Raw genomic sequence first — 15,802 nt, 5'->3', positions numbered from 1 at the left:
TATCAAAGGTGCACAGACGTTCAATGTTTTCAAACATCAAATGTTTACATGTGTGCCAGCTTGCTTTCATATACAACTGTGTGCTGCTATTATGAAGCACACATTTACATTTATGCATTTAGCAGAGCTTAAGTCAAAAGCGACTTTATTGTCATTACAAAAACATTTTTATTTGCTAATTAATTATTTGTAACTTTTTTTACCATTTTGAAAGAAAGAAACGTAGAAACGTTATGGATTCATGCATGTTTATTGAATAAGCATGAACTGATAAAAATTTATGGTTTTAATGCAGTAAAAAAAAAAAAGAATCCTCGGAGGGTACTTGAGAAACTGATATCAAAAATGCATTATTTTATTTTAGGTCTGAGCAGCTGCGTTTAACCATGAAATGTAATAATCATAAAAATACTGAGACAAATTCATATGCACATTCCACAACATATCAAAGTGTTGGCACTTTGCTTGCATATTCATGACTTCAAATGAGAAAGAGTCACAATATATCAAGAAAAACATCATAGGGTATCCAGCATTTCCAAAAACCCAACAATCAGTGTGAGTCAAATTGACCCACAACATTAAATGATGGCATTTATGGGGTGAACTAACTTTTTTTATATCATTTTTAGAGACGTATATTTGTCAGATACTACGTGAAGCAGATATTTCAATAAAACCAGACATGGTTTACCATCTGATCATGCTCCTTCTGTGTCCAGGCCGGGCCCATGTTGGCTCTGCTCTCAGCCAGCAGGCGCAGCTGGACACGGTGCAGGTAAGAGGAGAAGGCCATGCGTGCTTGAACTTTACTGCAGGAGGGAGGGAGGCACAAGAACAAAAAGCCATGAAATAAGAGAACAGAAAAGAGCAGAAGAAACTAGGAAAGGGCAAAATAAAACCTATTTCCAGTTTATTATACAGAGGCAACTAGAATTAAGCCTTTTGTAGGTTGATCCCTTTGATAATATAAAACATACTCGGTTACTAACGTAACCTCGGTTCTCTCTAGAAGAGGGAACGAGTACTGCGTCTTAGCTAAGACGCTACGGGAAAAGTCTCTTTTCACGAAATACTGAAATAAAAAATTATCCTTAATTTTGAATTGTTGTAAAGCGCATTTGCAGCAGCACACAGCCCTAGGCGAGACGGCTCGCTCGCTCATTGGCTGCTCTGCGGCAACTGCACAAGCCTATCGAGCGCAGGCTGATGCAACATCAGACCAATAAGGGCGCTTCGCGCCCTTCATGCCACTTCCCCCCGAAACGGGAGCTGCCCAACCCTATAAAAGGAGCTCGAAAAGGCTGACTCACCTGATTTATTTCATCACCGAAGCGAACCAGAGTGAATCGTAAGCAAGACAGAGAACGCAGTACTCGTTCCCTCTTCTAGAGAGAACCGAGGTTATGTTAGTAACCGAGTACGTTCTCTTACGAGAGTTCTCTCGTACTGCGTCTTAGCTAAGACGCTACGGGAACCCCATGTAAAGCGCCGTGCGCGCAGGGATCACACACCAATAAACCTGGAAGCGACGCCCAGGATTTACAGTGCACAGTCACCCGAGGGACTCACAGAGAGCCCAGGACAGGAGGGTGGTGGGGGGGGGTGACCCTCCGTTCCATATCTAGCAGCGCCCTAGAACCTGATAAATGTAGACGGCGAGGCCCACCCTGCCGCCATACATATATCCTGCAAGGAGATCCCCGTAGACCACGACGAGGCGACGCCTCTTGTGGAGTGTGCTCTGACGCCCAGTGGGCACTGAAGGCCCCTGGAAGCGTAAGCTAATGCTATGGCGTCAACTATCCATCTGGATAGGCTCTGTCTTGAAACAGCCATTCCTTTGGAACGTCCACTGAACGAGACAAACAGCTGCTCAGTCCGTCTAAAGACAGCGGAGCGAGACACATAAGCTCTTAAAGCCCTAACAGGGCAAAGAAGACTCGAGTCTCCATCCTCTCCTGACACCGACAGGGCAGACAGGGCAATAACCTGAGCCAGAAACGGCGTGTTGAGGGATTTCGGCACATAACCGTGCCTAGGTTTGAATATGAACCTTGAGTCATTAGGCCCAAACTCCAAGCATGACGGGCTCACCGAGAGCGCGTGCAGGTCACCCACACGCTTCACTGAAGCGAGAGCCAACAAGAACACTGCCTTGAACGACAGATGCTTAAGACTAATCGTTATGATCAGAGGTGGGTAGTAACGAGTTACATTTACTTCGTTACATTTACTTGAGTAATTTTTTGGGGTAACTAATACTTTTCGGAGTATATTTAAAGATGGGTACTTTATACTCTTACTTGAGTAAATTTTTGGGGAAAAATCTGTACTTTTACTTCGTTACTGTGGGCAACGCTCCTCTCGTTACTTTATCTTAATGCAATAAATGTTATAAATGCTTCAGTTTATTCCAAACGCGCCGTCTACTTTTCTCTGGGCAATGAGCGATGCCCATTCGCGAATGATTCATTCTTTTGAGTCAATTCTGTTCAAAGGCTTGATCAAACCAATTGGCAAACGAGTGAATTGGTTCATGAATCAGTTTGAATGAGTCGTTCAGTTCCCTGCCAAACGCGCTGAGTGTCTGAAGTGGTTCACTCGGAGTTGTAACGTTTAAGAACAGAAAGAGCGTTGAAAACGTGGCTATGGAACTGCACTGAATTGAAATCTGCAAAGGCTATTATTTGCTAGCGATGGAGATCCTTATTAGATGAACACCGCGTGTGCTGTCTACTGTTTAACAGGTAATAACTTGGGCTACATTCGATTACAGTACACGATACCACTGTGACATTAGTTTGTTGTACGTGTGTAAATTATCTTTAATAATGTAAATGTTATTTGCTCTCTTTCTGAACAATGAAAGATTAGTAGCAATATTTATATCACATTAACTTTCAATGTTAAATTCACATTTAATATAAAGTCAGTCGTATTAAAAATATGTTATGGCATGACACCTATGTCTGTTACTTAAGTAAACAGACAGGGTTTTATAATAAATTACATAAATTGGAGTAAAGGCTGATGAAATATATACATTTATACACGCACACATACATTACATACATTTTATCTTTATATCTAAATAAAAATGGGCTCAGTATATATGACCCAAAGTAACTAGTAACTAACTACTTGAGTAGATTTTTTATCCGATACTCTTTTACTCTTACTCAAGTAACTATTCAAGACTAGTACTTTTACTTTTACTTGAGTAAATATTTCTAGAAGTACTTTTACTTTTACTTGAGTACAGTTTTTGGGTACTCTACCCACCTCTGGTTATGATAGGCTCGAAAGGGGAACCTTTCATGGCCTCCAAAACCGTCACGAGGTCCCATACAGGGACTGACGGAGGTCTGGGAGGATTCAGCCTCCTAGCTCCTCTAAGGAAGCGGATGACCAAATCGTTCCTTCCTATTGACTGACCGAGCGCTGTCTCAGAAAACGCTGCGATAGCCGTAACTTTGAGCGTGGAGGGGGCTCTGCCCTTATCCAACAGCTCCTGTAGGATGGAGAGAACCTCCGTCACCTCACAACTAAGGGGTGAACATCCCCGAGCTGTGCACCAGCTGGAGAACACCGACCCCTTTGAGGCATACAGCCGTCGTGTCGACGGAGCTCTAGCCTTAGTGATGGTATTTAGCACTCCCACTGAGAGATCAGCGGGTAACCGTTGAGCGCCCACACATGGAGGGACCACAACTCCGGTTGAGGGTGCCAAATCGAGCCCCCGGCCTGCGAGAGGAGATTCCTCCTCAACGGCACTGGCCACGGGGCAGTGTCTGCTAACTGCATCAAATCTGGAAACCATGGTTGGTTCTTCCAAAATGGTGCTACAAGCAGTATTGAGCATCTCGTTTCCCTCACCCGTTCTATCACCTGCGGAAGGAGGGAGACGGGGGGAAAAGCATAAAGCGGGCAGCACGGCCATCTCCGTGACAGCGCGCTTTCGTTCTTGGAAAAGAACGCGGGGCAGTGAGCGTTTTCGTGGGACGCGAAGAGGTCCACTTCCGCCCTGCCAAATCTCTCCCACAACAGCTGGACTGTTTGCGGGTGTAGAGACCATTCGCCCGTGGGAATGTTGTTTCTGGACAGCCTGTCTGGACCCAGATTCTGTAGCCCAGGCACATGAACTGCCCTCAGCGAGCTTAAGTTGCGCTGAGCCCAAACCAGGAGGCGCTCCGCCAACCTGTACAGGTTTCGTGACCCGAGACCGCCCTGGCGATTTATGTAGGACACCACAGACATGTTGTCCGAACGGACTAAGACGTGGTGGACTTTGATTCGGGGACAAAAACGCGACCCGGAGACGCAGCCGACCAGATATCCACGCTCCGCGCGGTACTCGCACTCTCAGCCAGAACTGCAGGGGGCGCATGCGGAGCAGGCCCAACCGAAGAACTGGAGATGCTGAGGCCATGAGAGAACTCGCTGCACGCTGAATGCCCAACGCGCGCTGTGGTGACAGCCGCGCCGTCATGGAACGTGAGTCCAGAGCTATACCCAAGAACAGTATCGCCTGACTGGGGTTCAGCGAACTCTTCGTCCAGTTGACACTGAGACCGAGTTTCTCGAGGTGATCGAGTAAAATGGCCCCATGTTCCACGAGCTCTGCTCGTGATTGAGCCAGAATCAGCCAGTCGTCCAAATAGTTCAGCACTTGCATGCCTCTGAGTCTGAGAGGAGCGAGCGCTGCGTCCATGCACCTCGTAAACGTACGAGGAGCCACGGACAAGCCGAACGGCAGGACTGTAAACTGGTATGTCTGGCCCTCGAAGGCGAATCTCAAGTATCGCCTGTGACGTGAAGCTATCTGTATTTGAAAATACGCGTCCTTCAGATCTATTGACATGAACCAGTCTCCTCTGCGAATATGCGCGAGGAGTTTCCTGGTCATAAGCATTCTGAAACTGTGTTTCACCAATGCCTTGTTCAGCTGTCTTAGATCCAGTATGGGCCTGAGACCCCCGTCTTTCTTGGGCACTAGAAAGTATCTGCTGTACAGCCCCCCTTCGCTTTGAGCTTGAGATACAGGCTCCACAGCCCCTTTGCTTAACAGTTTTGATATTTCGGCCCGAAGTAGGTGTGCTACTTCTGTTTTGACCGTAGTTTCGGCGCGCGCTGAAGAGCGCGGAGAGCGTCGAAAAAACTGTAGCGAGTAGCCTCTCTTTATAATGTCTAGCACCCAATCCGAAACCCCTGGAAGCGCTGACCATGCATCTGCATGAATGGCTAAGGGCTGGATGCAAAGCGCCCTCTGTTGACTGGGCAACGGCGGTGCTTCGATGTGCTGCACCATGGGCGTTATGCCTGTGGCATTTGAGGCGGGGAGCGTGCTGATCACAGCGGGCAGATCGCTCTTCCTCGACCCCGCCACGGTGCTTAACCGATTGAGGGAGGGCTGAGCGGGTCCCGTGGGACTCGTGATGTCTGCGAGTAACTGTGGGCTGTAAGCGTGCACATTTACTGCTTTCGACTCGTTGTCTGCCTGGGCAGAGCGTACGTGCACGGGTTTTGTTTTTACAGAAACCGCGCGCCGTGTGTGACATAGTGTTTGTGGGAACTGAGGAGTGGGCACGTTTACTATGTAGCGCGCGCGACCGACCTGAGTCGATCTTATGGGCGCGAGCCCTGTGTGCAGGGCTGTGCTTATATGTGGAGATTGGGCATCTGAGGAGAGGGCATCGTCACTACATTTATAGCGCCATCGGCCGTGGCCGGAACACCAGAAATAACACTCTTTTCGGGAAATATCTGGGTAGCTGTGATAACGGCTTTTGTGTGCAGGCAAGCGGGCAACTGTGCAGGCTTGCGCGTTGCAGAAAACGCTGAGACAATCACAATTCCTGGAACTGCAACAGCGGCGCGCTTGGGTGAGAGCTCGGCCACAGCAGAACTCGTACACCGGCGCTTTCCTAGAAGTGCTAGGATGACTTCGGGGCTTCCGGCTTCACCATAATCCTCTGCCGTGACTCCCGCGGCGCGGGGCGATGGCTGGTAGAGCAAGAACGGGGTCCCGAGCTGCGTTGCTGACGCTGTCGCGATGATGCAGCTGGAGGCGGGGGGCGTGACTGAGAGCTTTGCGGGGCCAGTCTAGCGCGACTTGCTGCAGAACCGGAGCGCTTCGGTAAGAAGTGCTTAAAGGCTTGTGATGCTTTCTGGTCCTCGACGAATCTCTCGACAAACTCGTTGACAGACGATCCGAAGAGGCCAGCAGGAGTCAGCGGGGCGTCGAGGAACGCAGCGCGCTCAGACTCTGCCATGTCCGAAAGCGTTAGCCACAAATGTCTCTCAGCCACCGTAGTGGAAGCCATAACCCGTCCCATGGCCTGTGCAGCGGACTTAGTAGCGCGGAGGGAGAGATCCGAAGCACTCCTCAGATCCGCGAGGCAGATAGCTTCAGGCCCCATCTCATCCAGCTTGCGGAGGAGATCGCCCTGGAAAATCTGCAGCGTGGCCATGGTGTGTAGCGCAGACGCAGCCTGCCCAGCAGCAGAAAAGATCCGTGCGAGCAGAGATGACGTCATGCGGCAGGCTTTCGATGGCAACGCCGCTTTCGGCCGCCGTCCAGCAGAGGGCGGGCAAATGTGTGTTGCTATAGCCTGTTCCACCGGCGGAAGTGACTGGTAGCCTCTGTTTTTAGCATCGTCCAGTGTGGAGAATGCTGGTGAAACAGACAAACGAGTTCGCGCCGAGAATGGAGCGTTCCAAGCTTTTGCCACTTCTTCATGAAGCTCAGGAAGAAACGGGGCGGGCTTCGAGCTGGGAGAAATACGCTCATCCGGCAGAAAGCTACCATCCAGCCGGGAACGAGAGGGGGGCGCTGGTGCAGACCACTCGAGGCCGAGGCTCGCCGCGGCCAGCGTGAGCACTCGCATCAGCTCTTTCTCGATATCAGCCCGTCTGCCGGGCCTCTGAGCAGAAGGCGCGAGTTCCCCGGAGCTCGTCCAACCCTCACTGCCCGAGGCTAGCAGAGAGCATGTGTCCTCGTCCTCCGACGCGGCCCTGAGATCCACTTCCTCGGAAGACGCGGCAGCAGACAGCGGGCGCTGACCATCGGAGAGCGCAGCAGGAACGGCAGTGGAAGGCGGCGAAGGCCAGCGGCTTCAGAAGTGGCTCGTCCCGCTGAGATGCTTATCAGACGGCGCTTGCTTCCTTCGTGATCCAACGATGCGTGAGCTTCGCTGAAGAGATGAAAAATCAGGTGAGTCAGTCTTTTCGAGCTCCTTTTAAAGGGTTGGGCCACACCCGTTTCGGCGGGAAGTGGAATGAAGTATTATTCTGATTGGTCTGATGTTGCATCAGCCTGCGCTCGATAGGCTTGTGCAGTTGCCGCAGAGCAGCCAATGAGCGAGCGAGCCGTCTTGCCTATGGCTGTGTGCTGCTGCAAATGCGCTTTACAACAATTCAAAATTAAGGATAATTTTTTGCTTCAGTATTTCGTGAAAAGAGACTTTTCCCGTAGCGTCTTAGCTAAGACGCAGTACGAGAGAACTCTCGCAAGAGAACTGTTTGACCAGTATCTTATTCTCATATTATATATATATATATATATTTTTTTTTTTTTTTTTTTTTTTTTTTTTACGAAGTTTCAATTATACACTTCAGCTTTAATTTATCCATCTTGTTAACCTGCTCCATGTTTTTTTGGCACCACTTTGAAGAATTTAGTATAAATTAGAGCATTCTGGGAAATTAAGTGTTTATTCACAATTAAATTGATGAAGATTAATGACATAAATGTGTATAGGTCATAAATAAATGAAAAAAAAAAAAACCTTAGACCTACACTTATTTAAATTTATCTGTAGGAATTAATTGCAGTGAAATTTCATTCTTCAAAGATTTTTGGCTGAAAACAACATTTTATATTATACACAATAAAACACTTTTGCTCTGTAAAGATTGTGTTTGCATGACATAAGCTGCTATGTAATCATAATCTGTATATATAAAGGTTTCTAGATCAGTAAGTTTTTTTTCTTTTTAGATTAGATTAACATTTTTAAATTAAAGTATAATGTATATTAAAGTATATTAAAATAGAACATTTTTCTTTTAAATGGTTATAATATTTTACAGTTTTATTTTTTAGTTTTAATGTATTTTCTATTTAAAAAAATGTAGTATTGATAAGCATAAGAGACTTCTTTAAAAATAATAATATTTTTTTAAACTTACTGATCCCAAAATTTTGATTGGTAGTGTAAGCATGTGCCAAAAATAAGCATTACACTGATCAACACCATAATTTTCATAATACACTTGACAAAACATTGTCAGAACTTATATGTTATTTTGGTGTAATCAGAAAAATGCATCATAATTCAAATCAGTAATCCAAACTAAATAATCCTACATTTCATTGGCTCTGTACTTGTATTCTTCACAATGACAATAAAGTTGAATACAAATCTAATCTTATCTAATCAAATGTTCAACTTTAAGGCAGTGGGCACCAACAATTAAAATTTTGTTGCATTACAGTTTCATTCTAGTTTAAATCTACTTCCTTAAATTTCTTAAAATTCTTAAAAATGTCTAGTTACGTATGGTAACCCTCGTTCCCTGATGGAGGGAACGGAGACGTTGAGTTGAGTGTACGGCACTAGGGGTCACTCTTGAGAGCCCCTGGGCCAGCTGCAAGCCAGTGCATCTGTGCCAAGGGGAGCCTCAGTCAGGGAGTATCACTAGCAATGGGTCGATTGTGACAAAGCAAACAGGTCCACCTGTGCCTGGCCAAACCAACTCCAAATCAGCCGAACCATTTCAGTGGAGGGGGTGAAGCCTCCACTCTCCTCTGAGCGAGACCTGTAGCAAGTGGAGATCAGCTACATGACTGAGGTCGCCCAAGATATGGGTGGCATGCAGAGACCTAAGTATGTGTTGGCTCCAAAGTAAGAGATGGCTGGCGAGTTGTGACATGCGATGGATGCGAACACCAACCTGGTGGTTGATAAAGAGATGTTCTTCCAAGGACTGAAGGTAAGGCGACACAACGTTGTGATGTTCACACGTTGTGAGACGTGACACCATGCCCATCTCGGGACTCGGGTACCAGTGCCAGTGCTGAAGCGGTCTCATATGCATCAGTCCCAGTCCCAGAACTTAGCATGATCCTGAGAAAGGCGTGCAGCCATTGTAACCAAGTCCAATTCTACACCAAAAAAAAGACACTCTGCACAGGGGAGAGTTTTCTCTTTTGCCAGTTGACCCAATTTCAGGCTAGGTGAATGAGGACCATGTCACTGTGTGCACAAACCAATTCTCGTGAGTGAGCTAGGATCAGCCATTTGTCAAGGTAATTGAGAATGCGAATGCCCACTTCCCTGAAAGTGGCAAGGGCAGTCTCCACGATCTTCGTAAAGACACAAGCAAACAGGGATAGCCCGAAAGGCTGAACTTTGTACTGATATGCCCATCCTTTGAAAGCAAACCAAAGAAATGGCCTGTGCCTTGGTAGGATTGAGAGATGAAAGAAGACATCCTTCAGGTCTACTGTCACAAACCAATCCTGATCTCTGAAAGATTTTTATATGTGCTTGAGGGTTAACATTCTGAATGGAATCTTGTGATGGGCCTGGTTCAGAGTCCTCAAATCCAGAATTGGTCTGAGCCTCTCGCCTTTCTTGGGTACGAAGAAGTATGGGCTTTCCCTGTCCCTGTTTGCTTGTGTCTTTATGAAGATCTACTTTATATCGGCCAGAGGGACAGGCTCAATTGCACACTTCTCAAGAAGGGTTGCAACCTCCACCCGAAGAATAGCCACATTCTCATCTTGACTGAGGTAAACAGAATCCCCCTGAACTTGGGTAGGCGCCTGGTGAACTGAATTGCATAGCCGAGCCGAATGGTTCTGAGGAGCCTTTGGAAGGAATTGGAGAGGCTTAACCAAGCATCCAGATACCCTGCCAATGGTCTCAAATTTGTCACATGTGCCACCGACAGATGAGGGAACATGAGACCACCAGCATGCTTCGTGTTCACTAAGTTTTAGACCCTTTGTTTCTGAACGTGAGGTGACAGAGTGTGTGTGACCAAACAGGTTAGGATCCATGGTTTCAGCATATGGCCATCGCAAATGGGAGGGCCAAAAATACTGTGTGTGTGACCCAGAGAAGAAGGAAATTGCTCTTATATTAAACAGGTGGTGGCTATCTGCCAGGTGGCAGACAGCCATAGAGGAGCCGAATCCACCTCCTGTCCCCCCGTTGGAAGGTGATCCATGCTTGCCAGATGGTCCCTCCTCCAGCCTGATGCTCTTGGCTCTCAGGGCAAGCTCGTCTGTCAACTCATCACCACTGAAGCTCAGTGCCCATAGGTGCTTGTTTAGCAGTCATTTGCTTCCGATGCCTCAAGCTTGCCCTCCGATGCTGCAATCGACAGCTCGTCCTGCTTGCAGGCCACAAATGAGAAATTGTGCCCCAGGATGGGCTCTCAAACTCACCCAGAAACTCAAACTGTAAGCACGAAGCAAGGGAAGACCAGGAAGCTTGCGGGGATTATCCCGGCGAAACTAATCCATCCTACCCATGCTCTTCTGCGGCACACCTTGCTGTGGCCTCGAACCCAGAGGTAGAAAGACCAGAGAGGCAAACAGTTGTGGTGACTCTAGGTCTTTTGGCGAAGAACCCAAGCAGCAAGCACAACGTGCCGATGGGTAGTGCCTCGCAAGTGAAGCACAAATAATCCACAAGTGCTGCCTCAGCATGAGCACGGCCCAAACACTGAATACAACATTCCTGCCGGTCATCTTTCGAGACTTGTCCAACCACAACCAGAAACACATGCACAGAAAGGCATGATGAAACACACAATTCCACCGTGTAGCCCTTTCAGAGAAACTGTACTCTTTTTAGAGGAAATTATCTCTTCTAGAGATCGCTGTTAAAGCACACAGGGGTACTCTCATGACACTTATCCATTTATGAGTAGGAAGAGACCGCTGACCGTGCCTTAGATCCAACAACAAGGAATCAAGAGGTGAATGATCTCAACTTCTCTGTGAGAGATGCTGCATTTGACACTGAAAAACAGAACCAGTGAGCAGATGCCACGCTGGACTTTTATACCCGGATGTCTGGGCGTGGCCAGCTATGCAAATACTGCAGACCCAATTTCATTGACCTTTTCTCAAAGATGTCAGAAGTGCCTGGGCTCTCAAGAGCAACCCCTAGTTTCGTACACTCGACACAACGTCGAAATGAAAGACAGAAAGGGAACATAAAATTCAAATTAAATTCTTCATCCTGTTTGCTGCCTCAATTCAAACTGGATGTGAATCAATGGCATTCCCAATCACTCTGAATGGTGCACGGCCCAGGTAAACACTGGCACCATGACAAACACACACAAAAAGGCTTTTTAAGAACACAAATTGTGCACATATACTCATGGCAGGCTGTTTCAGCAGACAGATGACACACATGTGCAAATCACCGCTACCACTGCACTACTTACTGCAAACATAAGATTTGAGGCAGATCTGAGGATAAGAAATGCCCTCCACACTGCTCCAACAACCATGAGCTATTTACATGCTCTGAATGATGAGGAGATAAGCAAGGAAAGTACGACGAAACAGAAAAGAAATGTTTCGGAAAAAGCAGTCACACAAAAAACAAAGATATACTGTACTATAACGGACCCGGTCCCTTCCTGGCCCTGGCAGGCGCAAAGGAATTTCTACAAACTCAGACATGTCATTATTATTCCTCACTCAAATTACAATTCAGCCTCTTGGACTGCGAGTGCAGAGAAAACTGGAATCTTTATTGCACTTTGGACAGGAGTATGTAATATTCATTAATGTCAGCATATAAAAAGAGCAGGTCTAAATATTTTTGTAGGGCTATTGCATAACGTGCAGGGGGAGGGAATATGTTTCAACGGCTTCCAGGACTCCTGCAAAATGTTAAACAAAGGAAAGACAGTCTGACTCCAGCAATTAGGCGCCCAATAAGAGCGAGCTGAGGTCAGGGCTGAAGTGCCGATTAGCCAGCGCAGGAGGAATCTGCTTCCTGTGTGAATGAGACTGTGAAAGTAGCTATGAAAACATGTGAAGGCGCTGGATGAAAAGGACACCACGGCGCAGCTAGAGTCTCAGACTCTCTCAATCCCCAAGCCTCTTTAAACAGATCCAAGTGTGTGTGTGTGTGTGTGTGTGCGTGTGTTTATGTGTGTGTGTGTGAGTGTGTCAGAGTGTGTGTGTGTTTGTGTGTGTGTGAGTGTGTGTGTGTTAGTGTGTCAGAGTGTGTGAGAATGTTTGTGTGTGTGAGTGTTTTGGTAGGGGTTGGGAATCAAGAACTGATTCTTAGTCGGAACCTGCTTCCTTCTTTCCAATAATCAGAGTAAGGACTTAATCACATTATGATATTAAAGATCTTCATTCCTGTTTACATGCAATTTCCAAATGTTTACATGCCTGTATATTTCGATTAAAATTGACGTACGCCACCTGTGTTAATACGATTAACCACTCTAGTACGAAAAACCACTAATTAATTAAACCACTAATACGAGAAACCACCCCTGTCCCTTCCTGGCCCTGGCTGGTGCAAAGGAATTTCATCAAACTACTACTTCTACAGACATATCATTATTATTCCTCGCTCAAATTAGGGGAAGTCGTGGCCTAGTGGTTAGAGAGTTTGACTCCTCTCACACTTTGAATGGGTTAAATTCAGAGCACGAATTCTGAGTGTGGGTCACCATATTTGGCTGTATGTCACGTCACGTCATTAGTGTAAGGGCCAGCACATTACCCATGATTCTGAGCGTCTACACTGACCTGAGGTCCCATCCTTGTTGGAGAATCTGGAGCAGGTTGACTTTGGGTTGTGAAGTTTGTTCCAGAGCAGTGTCTGTGTGGAGGTGAGGTGATTTCAGCTCTATCTCTCGCTCTACCCCGTCCTCATTCTCACTCATGTGAGGGGACTGAGAAGCTTTCAGACCTAAAAACATGCATCAGATATTATCATTTTAAAATACTACAGTTTTTAGCTTTGAGGAGGTGATGTGTCATTTAACTTCTGTCATATAACTTCGTCCTGTTGTGCTGTCCGATGCACCTTAATATTGGATTTAAACTTTTATCCAATTTTCTGCGTGAAAAGAGTTTAAGTGCTGCTGGCTGGCATCTCATTCAATAGCATCTCAATCAATAAGAAGAGTTTAATGATGGAAATTTATGGGAATGGCCACTATAAAAAGAGCATCGGGTAAGATCTTCACAATTCAAGCACTTTTATGTAATGCGGGGTTTATAAAAGTTTTTTTTTTCTTGTATGGTTATTATTGATAAATAATAAATAATAACATTAATTTATTTGATTAATTTATTATTACTTACCTCAAACTTCTGAATTGTAGTATATCACTATTTCCACAAAATGTGTTTTTATCTTAATTATTCCAAACTTTTGAATTTTTTTTAAAAGTTTACCTATGTCTTAAATACAGACTATCAGACTTTCAATCTTAAAATATGAATTAGGCATTTTAAAGCTATTATAATCTAAATAAAGAGCAAAATAACTTTAAACTATTTCAATATTTAATGAGTGAAATTACATCAGTTTTCCCTCAAAACTAGGAATCAATACTTTCAAGAGCAAAATGAAACATTTTATAAAAGTTTGTTACATTAGTGTCAGTAAATGTTTTACTGAATTTACTGAAAAATTTTACTGAACATTATTTCTGAGCTATAATTTGTCAAATTAAGCAAAAAGTGAGAAAATATTATTTGTGTGTATTTAGGATATGTAAAATGGAACAGTAGCGATAAAACTGGACAAGAGGCCATTTTTCGCTACAGAATGAACAGATTTGAGATGTTGTGGAAACTTTCTACATGACAAGTCAGAAAAAAAGAAAAAGAAAAAAAAAACTATGAACTCTCATGTGATCTATGTGTATCAACTGCAAGGACATTGGTGTAACCTAGGGGTGTGACGAGACAAGAGACTGCGGTCACGAGAACGAGAAGACAAGATCTTTGGCTTTTTTTAAATAAATCCTCAATGATGAAATATATAGAGACAAATAGTCTTTTATTCAACTGAAAAACACAAAATGCTAAAAATGTGGGTGCATTTTGAAATCAAATTTATGAAATGAAACATCTATTTTAAATAATTTTATGGGGTAATAAATATCATGTAAACAATGCAGAAGGTTTTACCACGAACTCAACTGACAAGTAGTTGCACAAAAATGATAAAAAGTATATATAAAAATAAACAACACAAATATCCCTTTAAAGTGGAAGTGAAGCAGTCAGTCAAGTTTATTATTAAGTAAACTGATTTCCACTTTAATAAAAAAAGTATATATAATAAACACGATTAATGTATCCATTTAAAAGAATAAAGCAGTGGTTCCCAAACTGGGGGCTGCGAAAGGCTGAGGGATAGTTAGGGCCCTATGAAATCCATTAGATTTTTTCCTAAATTCTGTTGTTGTTGTTTTTTTGTTTTGAATGTTGCTTTTTTCAGTTTTCATTTTTTTCAACTCCTTTTAAATAGTTAAATTAAATGTTATCAACTAAAAAGCATGTCTAATTAATCAAAATCATGAAACATATAAATTTTCACATCAATTTATTAAGAGATTAACAAAAATGACAAGTTTAGGGCCCTATGAGTTTTTTTTTCCTCACTGTATTATTTATATTTTTTACTGTTACCTAATTCTGTGTTTTAGCATGTTTAATTATTTGAATGTATAAACAACCTAATTTATTAATTAAGTAGTAGCCGGCTATGTACATCATACTGAAAAATAGTACCAGACTTTTATTTTGACAGGTTGCTGTGAATACCTTTACAGTTCTGTGTATGTGATGTGACGCTAGTTTTACTCAAATTAAACGGTCAAATGCTCATGAAGTGACTCTCAGAACAGTTCTGGAGATGTTGTTCATGTGTTCACGTCTTATTTAGAGAGATAACAGATGCTGAAATCACTGCGACCATCACGCGCACTTCTGTGTGTAGTAAATGAAGTGCGCATCTGTGACATTCATTAACAGAGACACTCAGAACATGCAGGATTCATATTTAAATCGTCTTTTGCGGCTTTATATTTACAGATACATATGGTGATTTGATTTAAGTGTAATGACCTACTTGATGAATAAATACAAAGTTTGACAAATTCTGTGACATTCAGCGTAAAACTGTGAATTCTGTTTTTATGACTGGCTAAAGACCACACTGCGTAATTTTCCTGCTTAAGATCTCTTACATACCACCACTAGTGAAAGGGCCAGTGTAATGCAAATATATTTCAAAGGTCTGGGAGGATATCGTCACGTTCTCGTGAGACACATCTGATCTGACACATGGGATCACGCGAGATCTCATGCCATGAGATCTTGTCACACCCGTACTGTAACCAAATAAATACATTTTAACTTATTAACTGGACAGAGTCAAACATTGCAGATGATTTTTAGTAAAGTCTCTCAACAAATTGCGCTCCAGCACATATATCATTCAAACACACCTGCTCGTTTTTTTCTGGCAAAGGCTCGTCTGGGTTTGCGCCTCTGCTTGCGTGTCTCCAGACTAAGAAGCTTCCTTTCATATTGGACCACATGGTGCGTGCAGAAGGTCCCCACAACCAGAGATATATTATCATTCACCCTGGTCCTGTGGAATAAAACACAGCAAAACAGACATTTATAACCTTGTGTTTGTTTGCATTCAGAGGTGGAAATTGCAGGCACTAACCTCAAAACAAAGAGCAACAGATCATTTTAAACAAATGTGATTCTGGGAAAGCT

General features: G+C 44.3%; 1 protein-coding gene across 3 annotated transcripts in view; it reads right to left on the bottom strand.

Annotated features, from left to right (window-relative positions):
- The window catches only part of ttll5 (tubulin tyrosine ligase-like family, member 5), a 153,623-nt gene that overhangs the window by 67,366 nt on the left and 70,455 nt on the right, over positions 1 to 15,802 (bottom strand). For all 3 annotated transcript variants that reach the window (XR_009425082.1, XM_059520931.1, XM_059520932.1), the window contains exons 19-21: positions 15,523 to 15,668; positions 12,803 to 12,965; positions 695 to 812 (exon numbers count right to left, since the gene is read on the bottom strand). Coding sequence is in view for 2 of the 3 variants with exons in the window: in XM_059520931.1 (XP_059376914.1) it covers positions 695 to 812; positions 12,803 to 12,965; positions 15,523 to 15,668 (427 nt within the window). In the remaining variant the exon portion in view is untranslated. The remainder of the gene's footprint in view (positions 1 to 694; positions 813 to 12,802; positions 12,966 to 15,522; positions 15,669 to 15,802) is intronic.

This window comes from Carassius carassius, chromosome 32, assembly GCF_963082965.1.
Source record: "Carassius carassius chromosome 32, fCarCar2.1, whole genome shotgun sequence".
Taxonomy (NCBI): Eukaryota; Metazoa; Chordata; class Actinopteri; order Cypriniformes; family Cyprinidae; genus Carassius; species Carassius carassius.
The sequence above is the reverse complement of the archived record's forward strand: the minus strand, read 5'-3'. Positions and strand labels throughout refer to the sequence as shown.